Source organism: Canis lupus, chromosome 15, assembly GCF_011100685.1.
Source record: "Canis lupus familiaris isolate Mischka breed German Shepherd chromosome 15, alternate assembly UU_Cfam_GSD_1.0, whole genome shotgun sequence".
Taxonomy (NCBI): Eukaryota; Metazoa; Chordata; class Mammalia; order Carnivora; family Canidae; genus Canis; species Canis lupus.
The window spans coordinates 12,505,719-12,521,458 of NC_049236.1; the positions used below are offsets into that span (position 1 = coordinate 12,505,719).

Consider the following 15,740-nt stretch of genomic DNA (forward strand, 5'->3'; position numbering starts at 1 on the left):
CCAGTCTTCCCCCCAGACCTTGCCCCTCACCTTGCCCGTGTGCTTGACTGCCCCAGGGCCTTTGCACTAATGCACCTGCCACCATACCGTTACTAACAAAAACAATATATTTTTTTAAGATTTTATTATTTATTCATGAGAGACAGAGAGAGAGAGAGAGAGAGGCAGAAACACACAGGCAGAGGGAGAAGCAGGCTCCATGCAGGGAGCCCGATGTGGGACTCGATCCCAGAACTCCAGGATCACGCCCTGAGCCGAAGGCAGATGCTCAACAGCTGAGCCACCCAGGGATCCCAACAAAAACAGTATTAATCACTGTTATTAATTGAGCCAAGTACTTTTTGAACATGATCTTATTTATTCCTCATGGATAGTAGACTCCCCAGATCACAAATGAGGAAAAGGAAGCTCAGAAAAGTGAAGACAATTGCCTGAGGTCAAAGAGATTTTGGCAGGGACAGGAATAAAAAGATTATTTTATTCCAAAACTAGACTGAAGTCCGACTAAGCTCCACCTTGAGCAAGAAGCCTTGCTCACTATCGGCCGTGGGTTCAAACTCGGTCTCAGGCTCATGCTAACCGTGGGATCTCAGGCAGGTCTCCGGACCTCTTGAAACCCTTCTCTACCTACCTATAAAGTGGATGTAATAACTGAAATCTCTACAGAAGGTTTTGAAGATTAAAGACAAGCTTGGCATCGTGCCTGGCAGTCAGTAGGCGCTGAATAAATGTTTCCATGTCCTCTGGTTTCTGGGTTACAATCTCAGATTTCCAGCCAGCTCGTCATCAGGGCCTGGGGCAATCCCTGCACTTCTCTGGTTGGGCTGGGTGATCTCTCGGAGCCACGTTCTCCTGCTGGGAATCCCACGTTCCCACAGAGTCTACAAAACAGTGTACTCTGACTCGTATACTCTGTCTCAGATTGTTCACCCATCACCCGAGGTCTTTGTACCCACCCTCATTCCTGGTGGATTAAAAACCCCTTCACGAGGATCATGTCCGGATCTCCTCTGTGCTCCCACAGGCCTAGACTATGTGCCTGCCTGCCTTCCTTCTGTCCTTCCTTCCGTCCCTCCTTCCTTCCTTCCCTCCTTCCTCCACTTAGGAAAACCAACACTTAAGCCAGGCCCCTGGGGGGAGAGAGGGGCTGGAATGAGTAATGATTAGGGTCTGACCCTGCCTTTGAGGAGCTCACCTCTAGAGGAAAGTGCTCAGTTCATTCTTAGAAGTCATTCTTGATTGGCTGAAGCTCTTAAAAATTTAAAGGTTTAGAACACTCAGAAGAATTCTTAGAATCTCATTTACAAGTTAATTGGGGGATTGTCTCTTTCAGGTCCTTTGTCAGCCTGAATACAATTATCTTGATCCTTTAGACTTTTTCCTGGCTTGTTGCACCGTCGGTGGAGGGGTGCCACACTCACGGAGCCTAGCAATTGTGCAGCCCCCTCTTCCTGATAAGATGAGGAAGTCGAGGCCCAGGGGACACCCGGCACTGGCCACAGCCAGAGCCCAGGCCCCACGATCCCCAGCCTGCTTCTCTCTGGGTGACTTAGCAGAGTTCCTCCAGATGGGGAGGAGGCGGGAACCTGAAGCCGGGTGGAGAAGATGCGGGGAGCTGTCTCTCAGGGCCCTGGTGGCAACTGCTCCTGGGACCTCATGGCTCTAAGCTCCGGAGCCTCTGTAGAAAAGAGCTGGAGAGCTCATCTGTCAAAGTGCGCGGCCTTGAGGACCTGCCGTACACGCCCCCACCCTTAAATTAAGAAAAACAAGCAAACTCCCTCTCCATGCCCACCCCTCTGTCTCACCAAACCACAAATATCACTTAGCTCTCAGTCGGTCAGCAACTCTTGAAAAATGAATTCCCAGGAGGCTACAAGGCTCCAATTGAGGACTTGAATACGTCCCCTTTGTTTGTGTTATTTTCCACCCAAGCATCAAATAACATAAGTGAAATGTAGGTCTGGTTTTAAAGGAAAATTACATGTTGTGACTCAAAATTAATTTTGTTTTCTCTCATCTCTGTGGCTAATTATAACATGTCAGCCTCCACGCAGGTGCTGGCGGGAGCCTGTCGGGTGCCGGGCTGCCCTTCAGAGAGGGCCCCTGGGGAGGGCCAAGAGCATAGGCCCAGGGACGGGGCGCTGATGACCACAGCTGGGGCCCCGCACTTATTTAGACCACAGTGACGTAGCTGCGGGGCTGAAGTTCAAAAGGTCCCACCAAGGTAGAGGAAAATTAGGAAAAAGTGAACAGGGTTCCCTGGGTGGCACAGCGGTTTGGCGCCTGCCTTTGGCCCAGGGCACGATCCTGGAGACCCGGGATCGAATCCCACGTCGGGCTCCCGGTGCATGGAGCCTGCTTCTCCCTCTGCCTGTGTCTCTGCCTCTCTCTCTCTCTCTCTCTCTCTCTGTGTGACTATCATAAGTAAATAAAAATTAAAAAAAAAAAAAAAAGGAAAAAGTGAACAGGCCAGGTGAGCCCCTGTGGGGAGAGCAGGAGCGTGGACGGTGGGCAGGTCTCTGAGTGTGAGGTGGACTCAGGCCCAGCGACGGGCTGGGAGGGCGGCTCTGGGGCAGGGTTTTGGTGTGTGTGTAGGAGGATGGGAATGATCGGCTACTCAACACACTGGAGCCCACCGCGTGCTGGGCCGTGCGCTGGGTGCTGGGGGACACGGAGAGCCCCTGCCCACCAGGAGCCCAGATTGCAGAGGAGAAAGAGGCATGTACATACGCAACGACGACCAACAATACCAACCAGTGTATGAAAGTGCTCAGCTGCATATCAGATTATTCTCTCTCTCTCTCTCTCTCCAAAACCTTCTGTGGCTCCCCATTACCTTCAGGGTAATGTTCCAGTTCCTCTTCTTGCTATTCAAAGCTCTGGTCTATGCGCTGCACCTCCTTTCCAGCCTCCCAGCAGACCCCTCCCCTGTGAGCACCCTCTCCACCCCATCTGCTTTCTACCACCTGACACCTCATGCTTCAGACTGAACAGGTCAGCTATTTTCACACCTCCATGTCTTTGTTCATCGCTTTTTGTCTTCCTGGAATGTTCTCCCATTTTGTCTCTAGATGATGAATTCCTACGTACTTTTCAAAGCCCAGTCTAAATAAACATCACGCCTCTGCTTCACTGTCTGTGTTCTCCACCGGGGACAGAGCTCCTTCCCCTCTGCTGGAGTCCTGACTGCGTTTTGCACACACCTGTAGCACTGTATGTCCCGTAGAGTATTGTCCTGGCACGTCTGCACCTCTGGCTTCTCCACTAGACAGGTTGCTCCTTAAGGAGCTACCTTGGTTCACTCTGGATCTTTCATGCACGATGCACAGCCCAGCAGGGGGTAAATCCTCACTAAGCACCAAATAAGAATTAGAGAATCATAGAAATGAAGAAGCTCCTAAGGATTCTTGACTTCAACTCCTTCATGTTTTAGAGAAGTGAGACCCAACCAGAAATTCCCCTCCCACACCATCTGGCCAGCCAGCAGGAGTATCCCAAGGAGGCTTCAGGGAGGAAGTGGGGTTTGAACTTTGTTTTAACAGACCTGTAGAACGTGGATGGATGAAATAGAAAAAAAAGAGGGGGTATTCCATGTTGGGGGTAGGTGGAAGGAAGGAAGCAGGGGCCTGAAGAGCCACAGCCCGAGGCATGACACGACCAGGATGCTTAGAGCAATGGAGACGTTAAGGACAAGACCAAAAGTTCCTTCCTATTCTTCAGTCACTCCTCTAGCACCTACTCCGTGCCAGGCCTGGCATCCCTTTGCTTGGGAATTATAGACAAAAATCAAATGTGTTAAAGTCACATTCTCATGAGAAAAACTGATAGACAAAGAACTACCTAGAAAACTATTTATGGAAGGCAAGGTACAACATACTGTGGACGTCTTTAGGAGAGAGAAGCTTATTTCCTGGGCAGTCTGCTTCCCAGGTGAGCCTGGGAAGGTGGGGGAAGGCGTTGGAGGAAGAGCAATAGGGGCCCAGACATATAGGATATTTGCCTTCCAGTGCCTTCTCTCTCTTCGCCTCCACCTTTAGTTACAGAGGCTCTCTGCCAGTCAATCCATACTCCACCACCCCAACCACTGCACACCTTCTCCCATGCCACCGTCTACCTCGGGCTGCCCCACCTGGGCTTGTACCTAGGCTTGCCTCTCTAGGGGAAGTACACCCTCCTTTACCCCCGCGAACAGACTCCTCTTATTTCCTATGCTCCCTTTGGGGGGCACACCCACTCAATGACATATGAATGGCACCCCGTAATTTGCAAACTTCACCTCCAGCCCCCACTTACCAGAGCCTGTGAGATAGGAAGGGCATGGGCTCCTGTGTGCTCTCGGCTGTCTCTGGGTCCTGAGGTCTAGACGTATCTCACCCATGCTAGACGGCCTTGCTCTGCGTCTCAAGAGGGTGGAATTTCAGGTAGTGAGGCCTCCCGGGGAGGGAGATATGTTAAGGCAAGGTGTCCCTTTTGTGTGCTGCCACCTGTTACATTTTTACCTCGTTCATGACTCATCGACAACGAAGGAAAATGGATATCCAAGGTCAGAGCACGATGAGCTACAAGACATTGCTTCTCCAGTCCTAATTCAAAGAGCCCAAGAGAGATTCCATATTTCTGCTGTCACTTTCTATCTTGCTCTGTAATTCTTTATCATTTTGCATAGTTAGTTTGTGTAACTGCCTCCTCTACTAAACCATAAGCAGCCTGAGGACAGCATCAATGTTTGACTCATGTTCGTCACGTCCAGAGACCACGGGACCATTCTTAACAGCTAGTACCACACCTTTATAAGTTACAGCAGGCGAGGGAAGACACTAAGTGCATTTACTCATATTATTTTATTTAACCTCCCAACATCCCTGCAAGACTGGAATATTTTATCTCCATTTTACAAATAAATCCCAGAAAAGTTAAGTAACTTTCCCAAGATCACACCTCCCCCAGCCAACCTGGGAATTCAGGTGAGTTCTTTTTAGCTCTAAAGCCTCCTCTTTCCCCTAAAAACAAATCCTAGTCCAACACATGAGTGAATGGCACATTAGCTATCAGTCAACAACATAACAAACAAGGCCCCATATGAAGGAAAACACAAAAATGGATAAAACCTGGCCCCTGTTCACCAAGATCCCATAGTCTAGTGTGTGAGCCAAACAGACAGAGGGCAATTACTGAAGAGTAGTGTTAAGGGTATGGCATTGGGTGCTGGGTACCCTGACTCAGAGAGGAGCCAGATGTATCTCTGCCTTCCAAGATCACCCAAGCTCGTGGCGGAGACAGACCCACTGTGAAATGCCAGAGTTAGGCTATTCTGAGGAATATAAGGATGCCTCTGGAGCCCATGATGATTATGAAGAGGCTGGGGTCCCAGGCTCCCCCAGGATATGGATCTTCTGTGCATCCTTCCCCCATCCCATTGTGATTGGGATAGGATGGGTTAGAATCAAGGTGGAAATGTGAGAGAGTTGGAGCTGTAGTCAGTCAGGTCTTCTCCAGCACCAGCATGATGCAGAGTATCCATCCATCCATCTAGCAGTCATTCACTGAGCCATGATGCCTGCTTTGAACCAGGCTCTGGGCTGGGATCCTGGGCCACGGAGAAGAGGAAGACAAGGCCACTGCTCCTGGGATGTCACAGTTCAGTGGGGGAGATAGACACGCCAGAAATGATTTCAATCCGGTGTGTATATGTGCTGTCTTTCTTCTCTCTTTCTGTTATCTCCCCTTTGCAGGAAAGAAAAGCCCCCTCCCTACAAGTACCCATTCCTGCGGGGCCCAGCCAGCAACCACCCCAACGGCAAAGGGGACAAGAAGAGCTCAGTGAGCCACAGAGACCCTTCAAACTCTTTTTAAGGACATGGAGCCCGGGGAGGTCTTGTGGAGGCACGAGCATGCATTTTCCGCTGGGGCATGAAATTATTCACCCTTCTCTCTAGTTTCCAAGATACAGGGTGTGGGATACGGACTAGGCTGGTGAAAGGGAAGGAAAAACTGAGAAATTTCATCATTGGGTTCCCTTTTACCAATGGAAAATCGATTGTGGGGCTTCAGCTTAAAGGGTCAGGAACAAGATAGGAGGCTCAAACCAAGCGAGTACAGAGGCTATTTTCACAACACAGAGAATCCTCACAGGACAAGGAAAAGCTACACATCCCTTTTGAGAGGTTTGACACATCTCAGGTCAGTGCTTTTGAAGCCTTTTCGAGTTGTGTTGCTACCACTGTAGAGTTGGTTACCTCTTAGACTAGGTGATGGTTGTTTACGGTTTTAGAAATGCACTGTCTATACCTGCTGATCCAACACCACATCAGTGACACATACGACCCAAAGACAAATGTACTGTTGGGAACAATAGGTCAGAATTTTTGAAATCACAGTGGTCTGGGGTCACTATGGTCACTGTCACTGTGTCTACGGGCTGCGTGCATTTCCCGATGGCCTGGGTCATTTCATTGAAACTGTAGCTCCAAAGACAACAAGCATTGGTCACTCATGGTTCAGATCTCCCGATCCCGGTGTCAGGGACCAAAACTGGCCGCTGAAGAGGTAGGTATGGATACTCTGGAGTGAGGGAAGGCTGGCTGCCAGGTGAAGGAAATGCAGAAGGAAGGAGAGTGCCCCCCCCAACCGAGGCAGGGGGCTGATAACATAAAACTGCAGCAGTAGCAATTCCCAAGGCGAGGAGCGGAAGCTAAATATTGTGCATTTTTCTAAAGAGTAAAGTGCCTTTGTATGATGAATGGGTCCCGAGGAGGGTGCTCCCTTCCTGTCTGTGAAGCGGCAGGTTGAGTCACTGCGACAGCCTGCTAATTAAAATGACCTCCCGGAAATGAGGATTCGGAGACGGGAGATGGGGAGAGGAAGGGAGGCTCAGGGGAGAGAGGGCCTTTAGCACAAAGCTCCAGTTAAGCATTCTTTGGCTTTGAGGTGGAGATTTTTGAAGTTTGTTGCAAAAATTGAGAGCAAACCTTATTCTCCCTTTGTTTATTGGTTTTCCGAAATGATAACAAAGAACCCTGTGTTCGCTGGCTACAAATGTTGTGTTGTATATACAGCTTCTCCTCTGGGTTCTTGTTGCCCAGAGGAACACAAATAAAGTGGTTTATGCATCGCTTCTGTTCCTCCGAACATTCTTGGCACCCTTCCCCTTAGGTCTTCCACTCCCCCGGGAACCACCCAGCCAACCCAAATTTGGTGTGACTCGCACTTTGCTGTCAGGGCCTCTGTCATCAGGGATAAGAAAGGACAGTCCAGATTTGACTTTCCAGCAGCTCCTGTGGCAGAGTCCCGGGGTGTTTAGCTGAGTGCAACCAGGTCAACGTGAGCCAAGAGCGTGGCAGGTCTTCCAGAAATGATAGCATCTCTTGAGACAGCATCAAGAGAGGCAGACTGCGTAAAACAGGCACAGTGACAGCCCAGCTCTATTTGCCCCGGTCAGACCAGTCCCATAAGGTTGTGACCATATTTAGGCCCCACTCAGTAAAAACTGCATTGATGAATTGGATTGCAGGCCTCACGAGCCCCGTTATGCTACTAGTTTATTTGTTTTATTTATTATTATTATTATTATTATTATTATTATTATTATTATTATTATTTTGGTACCAGTTTAAAACCAAGAAGTTGAAGCCTGGCCACTCAGGCTTCTAACTCTCCATTCAGACCCCAGCTCTGTCTTTTAATATCCGTGTGATCTTCCTGGTAAGACCGTGATAGTGATACCTGCCTCGTTAGGGTCGTTATGTAGGTGTAACAGACTTAGGTCTGGGAGATGTCAGCAAGGGGGCCCGGTAAATGTGAACTGTGTTATTTGGGATGTGACCAACATGGGGAGGTGTCTGCCAATCATTTCCCATTGGAAATGGATGAGGAGACAAGATGTTTATCCCTGAGATGAAAAATAAGACAGAGCGGGGGTAGGAGCTTGAGATTACAATCTCTAAAAAGTGGAAAGAACATCTTGGACATTCTTTTCGTCCAAAAGAAACAAACCTGTTCGGTGTTGCCGAAGGTAAGAACCAAATCCAGGGAAGTAGTCTCCATAAGACCGATTTCAGCTCAAAAAAAAAAAAAAAAAAAAAACAACAACAACAACAAGGAACACTTGCTAGTGAATAGAGTTGCCCGCCATGGGGTGGGCTTCCTGGGGAGACAGTGAAGCTCCCCATCACCAGATGTATGCAAACATCCAGAATGAACACCTGTCATGGAGAAAACAGAAGGGGTACCTTCTCCAGGGGGATGCTGGGTGCTCTGTGGCATCACCTCCTGGTCTCTAACTCCGGGTAGAAATGGCATGAGGCAGGGGGTTGCATTCCTGGTGTCAGAGGATGGAGTTTATAGTATAAAAAGTATCATTTAATGCTAAACAAAAGACATTAAACGTCTCTGAATAACAGCATATGGACCCTGCTAACATTTAGAATTCCTTAAGAGGGAAAACTGCACAGCTATAAGGTAGACTGTAGGATGTGTTTGCAATAGGACCACCTGCTTCTTTCTATTGGTGGAACAGAGAAGAAAGGCTACCCGAGAGCCCAGGGGTGCCAGCGGACCTCCCTGTGGCCGTGGCCTGCTCAGAGCCCCCTAACTTTCTTGGACCAGGCGGTACCTGTGGTCTCCAGTTAGGAAGGCTTTCAGCAAGGAGACTGGAGGCAGCAGCAATCTGGCAGGTGAACCAGCCAGAAGCTACTAGCCCGCCCAGCCCCAGGAGTGGGGACTCTAGCCTCTCCGTTTGCCTGCCCACCTTCACCTCTGCACAGAGCCCCAGTGGGGAGCACAGGCTGCCAACCCAGTGTTCTGAGGACAGTGCAATAATGCTGCCAAGAGGAAGAGTGGCGGGGCAAGACATGTTGGGCTTCTACCCAGCTCTCACACACAGCTCCATCTCTGCCTCTTTTGTTCTCCAATGGTCCAGAAGCTCAGAGACAGGCCGAAAGGTCTATTCACCCGTAAACACTATGGTGGGCAAACCAGAGGTCACCCGGATTCTTTGTGCAGAAGCCCACAGCAGAGGGGAGCCCAGGTGGTTCAGTCGGTTGAGCATCTGACGCTTGATTTTTTTTTAAGATTTTATTTATTTATTCATAAAAGACAGAGAGAGAGAGAGAGAGAGAGAGAGAGAGAGGCAGAGACACAGGCAGAGGGAGAAGCAGGCTCCCTGCAGGGAGCCCGACGTGGGACTCGATCCCCAGTCTCCAGGATCAGGCCCTGGGCCGAAGGCGGCGCTAAACCGCTGAGCCCCCCAGGCTGCCCTGACTCTTGATTTTGGCTCAGGTCATGGTCTCAGGGTCATGAGATCGAGCCCTGCATTGGGTTCTGTTCTGGGCTTGCCTGCTTAAGATTCTCTCTCTCACTATCCCCCACCCCCACCCCACCCCACCCCCAAAAAACCCCACCGCAGAGGCTGAGTCACCTGCCTCTGATGACAATGCCTGAATCAGCAGAGGGGACCTTTAGCTGAGAGCTATCCTTGTGATTCAGTGACACACCGAGACCTACCTAAGAGGATCCTGGCTCAGAGCAGTGCCACCCATGGAAATCTAGAGTGACTAACATTTGTTGAGGATCCATTCATTCATCTGCCAAGGGTTCCCTGGGCATTGCTGTGTGCCAGACATCATGCTAGATACCTCTGCATCCATTGCCTTGATATCCCCAACCATCCCTTGAAGTACCATTTTCTACTTTGCCCAGGTGACAACATTGAGACCCTAAGAGTAAAATCCTTTGTTTGCATTCATCCTGCTAGAGAGAATCTGGATTCAAACCCAGCTCCCTATCCACTGCTCTATACTGGGCACTCTCCATTGGCCTCTGGGGAAAACCAGGTCAAAACAGGAGAACAGATGTAAGCAGAATAACAAGTAGCCAGTGGCATCACCTAGAGGTGGTGGGGAAGGGGGAAAGAGGCAGGGAGCACAAAGTTTCCAGGTTGGGCGTCCAGGTAAGGATTTCAGGACTTTTTAGCACCCAAAAAAAAAAAAAAAAAAAAAAAAAAAAAAAGGACTTTTTAGCACCTATTTCTAAGACCCTGTCTTCCTCCTGTCTCTCGCTCCCACACACCTGTCTGGGTTCCTGCCGGGCACTCCAGCAGGGTAGGGTTTGGGCAAGTGGTTCATTTATCACTTGACATGCAGAAGCTTCTGTATGTCCCAGAGCTCCTGGAAACTCAGCAAAGTAGTCATTGCAGGACCCATCTTGGGACCCTCTGGGTTACTGACCCCATGCAGATAATCTAGTGCAGGTACTGTTATCCCTCCCTCCTTCTGGAGCATGTGAGCTGAGCCTACAGTGTCCCCAGTTCTTCCTCTGAGTCTTGCCACCTGAGCATCCGAAGGGCACCAAGAGGTGCTTTCCCTCCCCAAAAGGGGGGAGGTTGGAACATAATAAGAACAGCCTGTGTTTAAGGAGTCAGACAAACTGAAATGTGGATCCTAGCTCTCCCATCAACTAGCTGCATGGCTTCAGGTAAAGAATTTAACCTCTATAAGCCTTGGGATTCTCATCTGTAAAATGGGAATGATAACCTACCTTGGAGGCCCCACTCTCTGTGGAGACATGGAGGAGATGGATTTACTTAATCTCTAGTCCTCTCCTAAAGGCCAAATTCTTTTTTTGGAGCTCAACGCAGTTAGATCATTTTTCTTATAACAATAAGAACAACTATTGTTGCTGCTACTACCACCATCACCCAACTGCTACTACTACCACCACTACTACTGCTACTACCACACCATCTACTGCCACCACCACCACCACCAGTACCACCACTACCACCACCAATCACCACCACCATCACCACCACCGCCGCCACCACTGCCACCACCACCACCACCACCACCACCACCACCACCACCTCCACCACCATCACCATCACCATCACCACCACCACCACCACCACCACCACCACCACCACCGGCATCACCATTGCCACCGCCACCACCAGCACCACCATTGCCGCCGCCATCACCACCATCACCACCATCGCCACCACCACGGCCACCACCACCACCGCTGCCACCACCATCGCCACCACCACCACCGCCACCACCGCCATCACCGCCACCACCACCACTGCCATCATCAAAACCACCACCATCACCACCACCACCACCATCACCACCACCACCACCATCACCACCAGAAGCATCACCATCGCCACCACCACCGCTGCCACCACTGCCACCATCACCACCCTCACCACCATCGCCACCACCACGGCCACCACCACCACCACCACCACCACCACTGCTACTTCTGCCACTGCTGATCTACTGCTAGTGCTGCTGCTGCTCTGCCGTCACTGTGTCTACTTAGGCCCCAGCCCTGCACTGGTTGCTTTGTCTTCTGTGGTCTCACATAATCCTCACAACAACCCTCCGAAGTGGAAGTTATTCCCCAAGAAGGAGACAGAAGCTTAGGAGGGAAAGCAATCTGGCCAAAGCCACATAGCTCACAACCGGGGAGCCTGGCTGGCACCAGACACCAGGGCTTCCATTCTTTCCATCGTCCCTCTACCTTTTTGTGTGCGTCCTAAAGCTGACATGAGAGTAAATATTGAATTATATAAAATGCCGGTTTATAAAATCCCCTGGCAGCCCACTGGTTCGTTTTCATTCTTGTTATGGCCTCTTTTTGCCTCATTCCTCTGAGCCTGGCTCTAGCATTCTCTGCAGCCAGATGTCCCTGCACATCCTCCAGGCTGGAGTCTCTTCCATTTAAAACAACTGCCTGTCTTAACAGGCAGAGCTGGAGCTACCCTCTGACTTGTAACAGCAGGAGAGACATTTTGCCAAGAGGTCAGGCTGGGCTGGTCTAGAGGAGGCCTCGCCCCTCTGTTAACACACCCCTCACCCTATTCCTGCATTTAAAAGTAGATGCTGCTCACCAGCTACCAGGAGTTTTCCTGCTAAATATCCCAAAGACTTCCTCTACCCCCCACCACAACCCACTTCCCACCCCTGGGATTCAAATTGTGAAGTCAGAAGGATTTAGAGACGTAGCCATTGGAAACTGCTGCCAGCTCCGGTGCTGCCTGGCTGCGTGACATTACCCGAATCTCTTGCCCCATCTTGAGTCATCCCAGAACTTCTACTGGTTTCAGTTTCACACTCTGATATGGGAGCACAGTCCCTTAACCAACCTACTCTTGAGTATTATAAGGATGTGGAGAGGATCAATGGGAAAGTATAGTATTTTGAAAAAAATATTTCCCAGTAGTCTCTCCCCTTCTTCTGAGGAGAGAATGCTCATAAAGGTTACTACTTGGTCCCTGCCTTGCCTTGGATCTGGATCGTCCTGTCATTCATTCATCCAACAAAATTTATTAAACATCTTATGCTTGCCAGTCACTTCCCATTCCTCTCTGCTGCCCTGCTTCCTACCTTTAAGACCCCTTCCTCCAGGAAGTCGTACCTGATCTTCCAGCCCTTGTAGACAACTCTCCCCCTGAGACAATAGTTCTAGAGAACTACTGTCTAAACATCTCATTTGGCACAGCAGCTTCGTATTTCACTTTTGTGTGTGTGTGCATCAGCTCTATCTTCCCAGCTCAACTTGGCATTGCTCTTGGGGGCTGACTCATTGCTCAAGTCCCAGGGCCCCGCATGAGGCCAGGCAGAGAGTAACCCTTCAGGGACAGTTTGCAGTATTGCTGCTGCTGAGAATGGAGGATCCCTTATAGCAGAACATTTCTATAAGGCTATGCCCTCCCTCCCCTGCTTGCCCCTCCAGAAGTTCATAAATAAGGGCCACCACCCCCAACACTTCTGGGCAATGTGGAGCAAACCCAGCTTGCAGGCCCATATAAGAAACTATCAGACTTTAAAGCTAAAAGGATGTTTCCCATCCATGGGAAAGAGAAAAAGAAAGAAGAGAGATGGGAGGAGACTGGGAGAGGTAAAAGAGAGAAGTTGGTTATGTAGGATTTGACTGCGTGTGCGTGTGCATGTACTAGCACATTTGCTCCGTGTGTGCCTTTTATGAGTAACTTTTTCATATTAGGGTGTGAAAACACTTGATTCTTCATAGTTGTGAATGTTTGTGTGTGAGCTTTACTGAGTATAAATGACATATCATTGAGGATTCTAAGCACGTTTGTACATCGACTCCTCCTCAGAGGCCCTGGGTTAAGTTTCTGTTTGAAATTATATCTAATGTCTCAACATCCCATTCATATTAATGGGTCATTCCCTCTGCCCAGCCTCCCTGGGATTGTGCTCAACAGAGTATCAAGGCTACCTCTCCTTCCTAACCCCAGTGAAGGCTGGTGCAGATCCCAGCCAGGCCTGAGGTGGGAAGCTTGCAAGAGCCCTTTTCCGGACGGTCAGCAGGTGAGCTCAGGTGTAGGTCTCTTTTCTGTATCTCAGCCTCAGTGTTCCTGTTTTTCTCTTTCTCCTTCTTCAGGCCAGCCTCAACTAAAGATAAACAAAACAAAACAACCCTGGTGTGATGTGATGTGATGAAGGGAGAGGCTGCTTCCTTAAGCCCCCAGCACCTCTCCAAATTGCTCCCTAAGAGCTGAACACCATGGCTCCAGGATGCTCATTTCCGTTCGGTTTTAGAAGCACTTGCTAAGGCCCTGCTCTAAGCCGAGCTGAATACTAGATAGCGGTCGGAATGAAGGGTACACAGCTGTGAAGTAAATCCTTCATTGCTCTGGCCCACAGAGCAGCTCCAGGGGCTGGGCGCTTTGACTTTGTGGAAGTGCAAATACACGGGATGGGGATTTTTCAACATTAAGCCTTGTTCATCATGCATGCCTAAATTCATCCTTTAGTAAGTTTAACATTTGTTCATTCATTCATTCATTCATTCACCCTTAGGCTGGCCAAGTGGTTTGTTAGAAAGAGTGTCAACCCAGAAGCCTGGACTCAAGCCCAAGTCAGCTGCTGTCATCTTCTCCCCTCTGAGCCTCAATCTTACGTACAGAATGAAATTGAATAATGATTGCTCTTCCTGATTCACAGGAATACTTTCAGGAACATCAGGGGTAATGGCTGCAGTGGGGAGGACACATGAATATCCTCTGCATCCTTTCATTCTGCAACTATACAATACAGGAGGGAAAGAAGGCAAAGGACAGGGACATGGAAATGATCCATTTGATAGAGCCAGGACTAGAAGCAAAAACATCTAATCCCAGTCCACTAGCATTTACATAACTTTAGAAAAGTCACTCACCCTCTCTTTAAGCCTTGGTTTGCCCATCTATAAAATAATCCTGTTGAGGTAGGTGATCCCTGAGGAGCTTTGTCATTTGGGGGTTCTAGGAACTCCCCCTCCGATCCAGTTGCCTACCCTGAAAGTCTCATAGTGACCTTGAAAAGCACGTCAGGGGATGCCTGGGTGGCTCAGCGGTTGAGCATCTGCCTTTGGCCCAGGGCGTGATCCTGGAGTCCCAGGATCGAGTCCCACATTGGGCTCCCTGCATGGAGCCTGCTTCTCCCTCTGCCTGTGTCTCTGCCTCTCTGTGTCTCTCATGAATAAATGAATAAAATCTTAAAAAAAAAAGAAAAAGAAAAAGAAAAGCACGTCAGGTTGCTAGACCCTAATGCTATAGGCAGCACGTCTACAGAGTATACTTTGGTACTTGGTTCAGTGGTGTGGTGGTGATGCCGGCCTCCCAAAGATTCTCTCTGTCCTCAGACCTGATGCTGAACCAGACACATCTGGAGAGATGAGACCAGTGGGTCACCCAGTGAGCCTTGCGTATAGAAGGTGCAGTGCTGCGGACCTAATTAACATCACCGTGTAATGGACCCCATGGAGCATGCTTGAGCTGCCAGACAGAGTAAATAAAGCAGTGCTTTATCTTAAGCCATGTTTAACAGTGAGTAACAAATAGATTTGTGCATTATTTACTACACTACACTACACAGACCCCCCATGGCTGCCCTAGACCCCATGAAAAGGCACACTCTGATTTCAAGGGTGTGCTTTATAAATTGTTTCCCAAGCAGCTAGAGAATTGGGACACTGACTGGGTGTTGTAATAGACTTGTGTGGAGCGGGGGCATAAGACTCTATGGTGTCTGGCAGTTCCAGTTGAGATCAGCAGAGCCACCATGTGACCTCTGTGAGCTTCGGTTTCTCACTTATAGGGTTAATTAATGCCTGGATCACAGGAGGTTTATGAAAAATAAATAGCATGATGTGAACAAAGTCCTTAGCAAGGGGAAGTGTCCCTTCTCGGGTAGCTATTATTATTAGCCATATTCACATTATTCTTATCCTTCTCGGGTAGCTATTATTATTAGCCATATTCACATTATTCTCTTTATTAGATGTGTAGTTTTCTAAATTAAGTACATAAGTATGCAGGACGCCTGGGTGGCTCAGATTATTTCTAAGATAGTCAAGTGACCATCCTGGAACACACACTTGGAGGCTATGATTCCTTACTGTAAACGGATGATGACGTAACAGGGTCTTTATCAATAGAAACTGGTCATTTGTCCACCTCCAACAGTGTCCTCCTCCTCCCTCATTGTAATATCATCATTCATTCATTCACTGATTCATTTATAGACCTTTAGTTTGGGTTCTTCCAAAAGCAGAGACTGGGACAAGCAACTAAGAGCAAATAGTTTAGTTGCTAGGTGATACCTGGAAGCAGAAGTAAGGAATAGGCAAAAGTGAGACAGAACAGGGGACAAAACCCAGTAAAAGGTGTGTTAATAAGCTCATTACCACTGAGGGAAAAAGGGGACTCAGTCCTTCTAGGGTGTCCCTCAGAA

At 49.1% G+C, this 15,740-nt stretch overlaps 1 protein-coding gene across 14 annotated transcripts in view; it reads left to right on the forward strand.

Annotated features, from left to right (window-relative positions):
* Positions 1–14,810, forward strand: part of AGBL4 (ATP/GTP binding protein like 4) — a 1,422,311-nt gene extending 1,407,501 nt beyond the window's left edge. For 11 of the 14 annotated variants that reach the window (XM_038558098.1, XM_038558102.1, XM_038558086.1 and 8 more), the window contains one exon: positions 5,733–7,114. In XM_038558098.1, the coding sequence (XP_038414026.1) occupies positions 5,733–5,936 (204 nt within the window). In that variant the 3' untranslated portion in view covers positions 5,937–7,114. Of the gene's footprint in view, positions 1–5,732; positions 7,115–14,649 lie in introns of those variants that run through there. The other 3 variants (XM_038558088.1, XM_038558092.1, XM_038558091.1) reach the window with 3 other exon arrangements.
* The last annotated feature ends 930 nt before the right edge of the window (positions 14,811–15,740 follow it).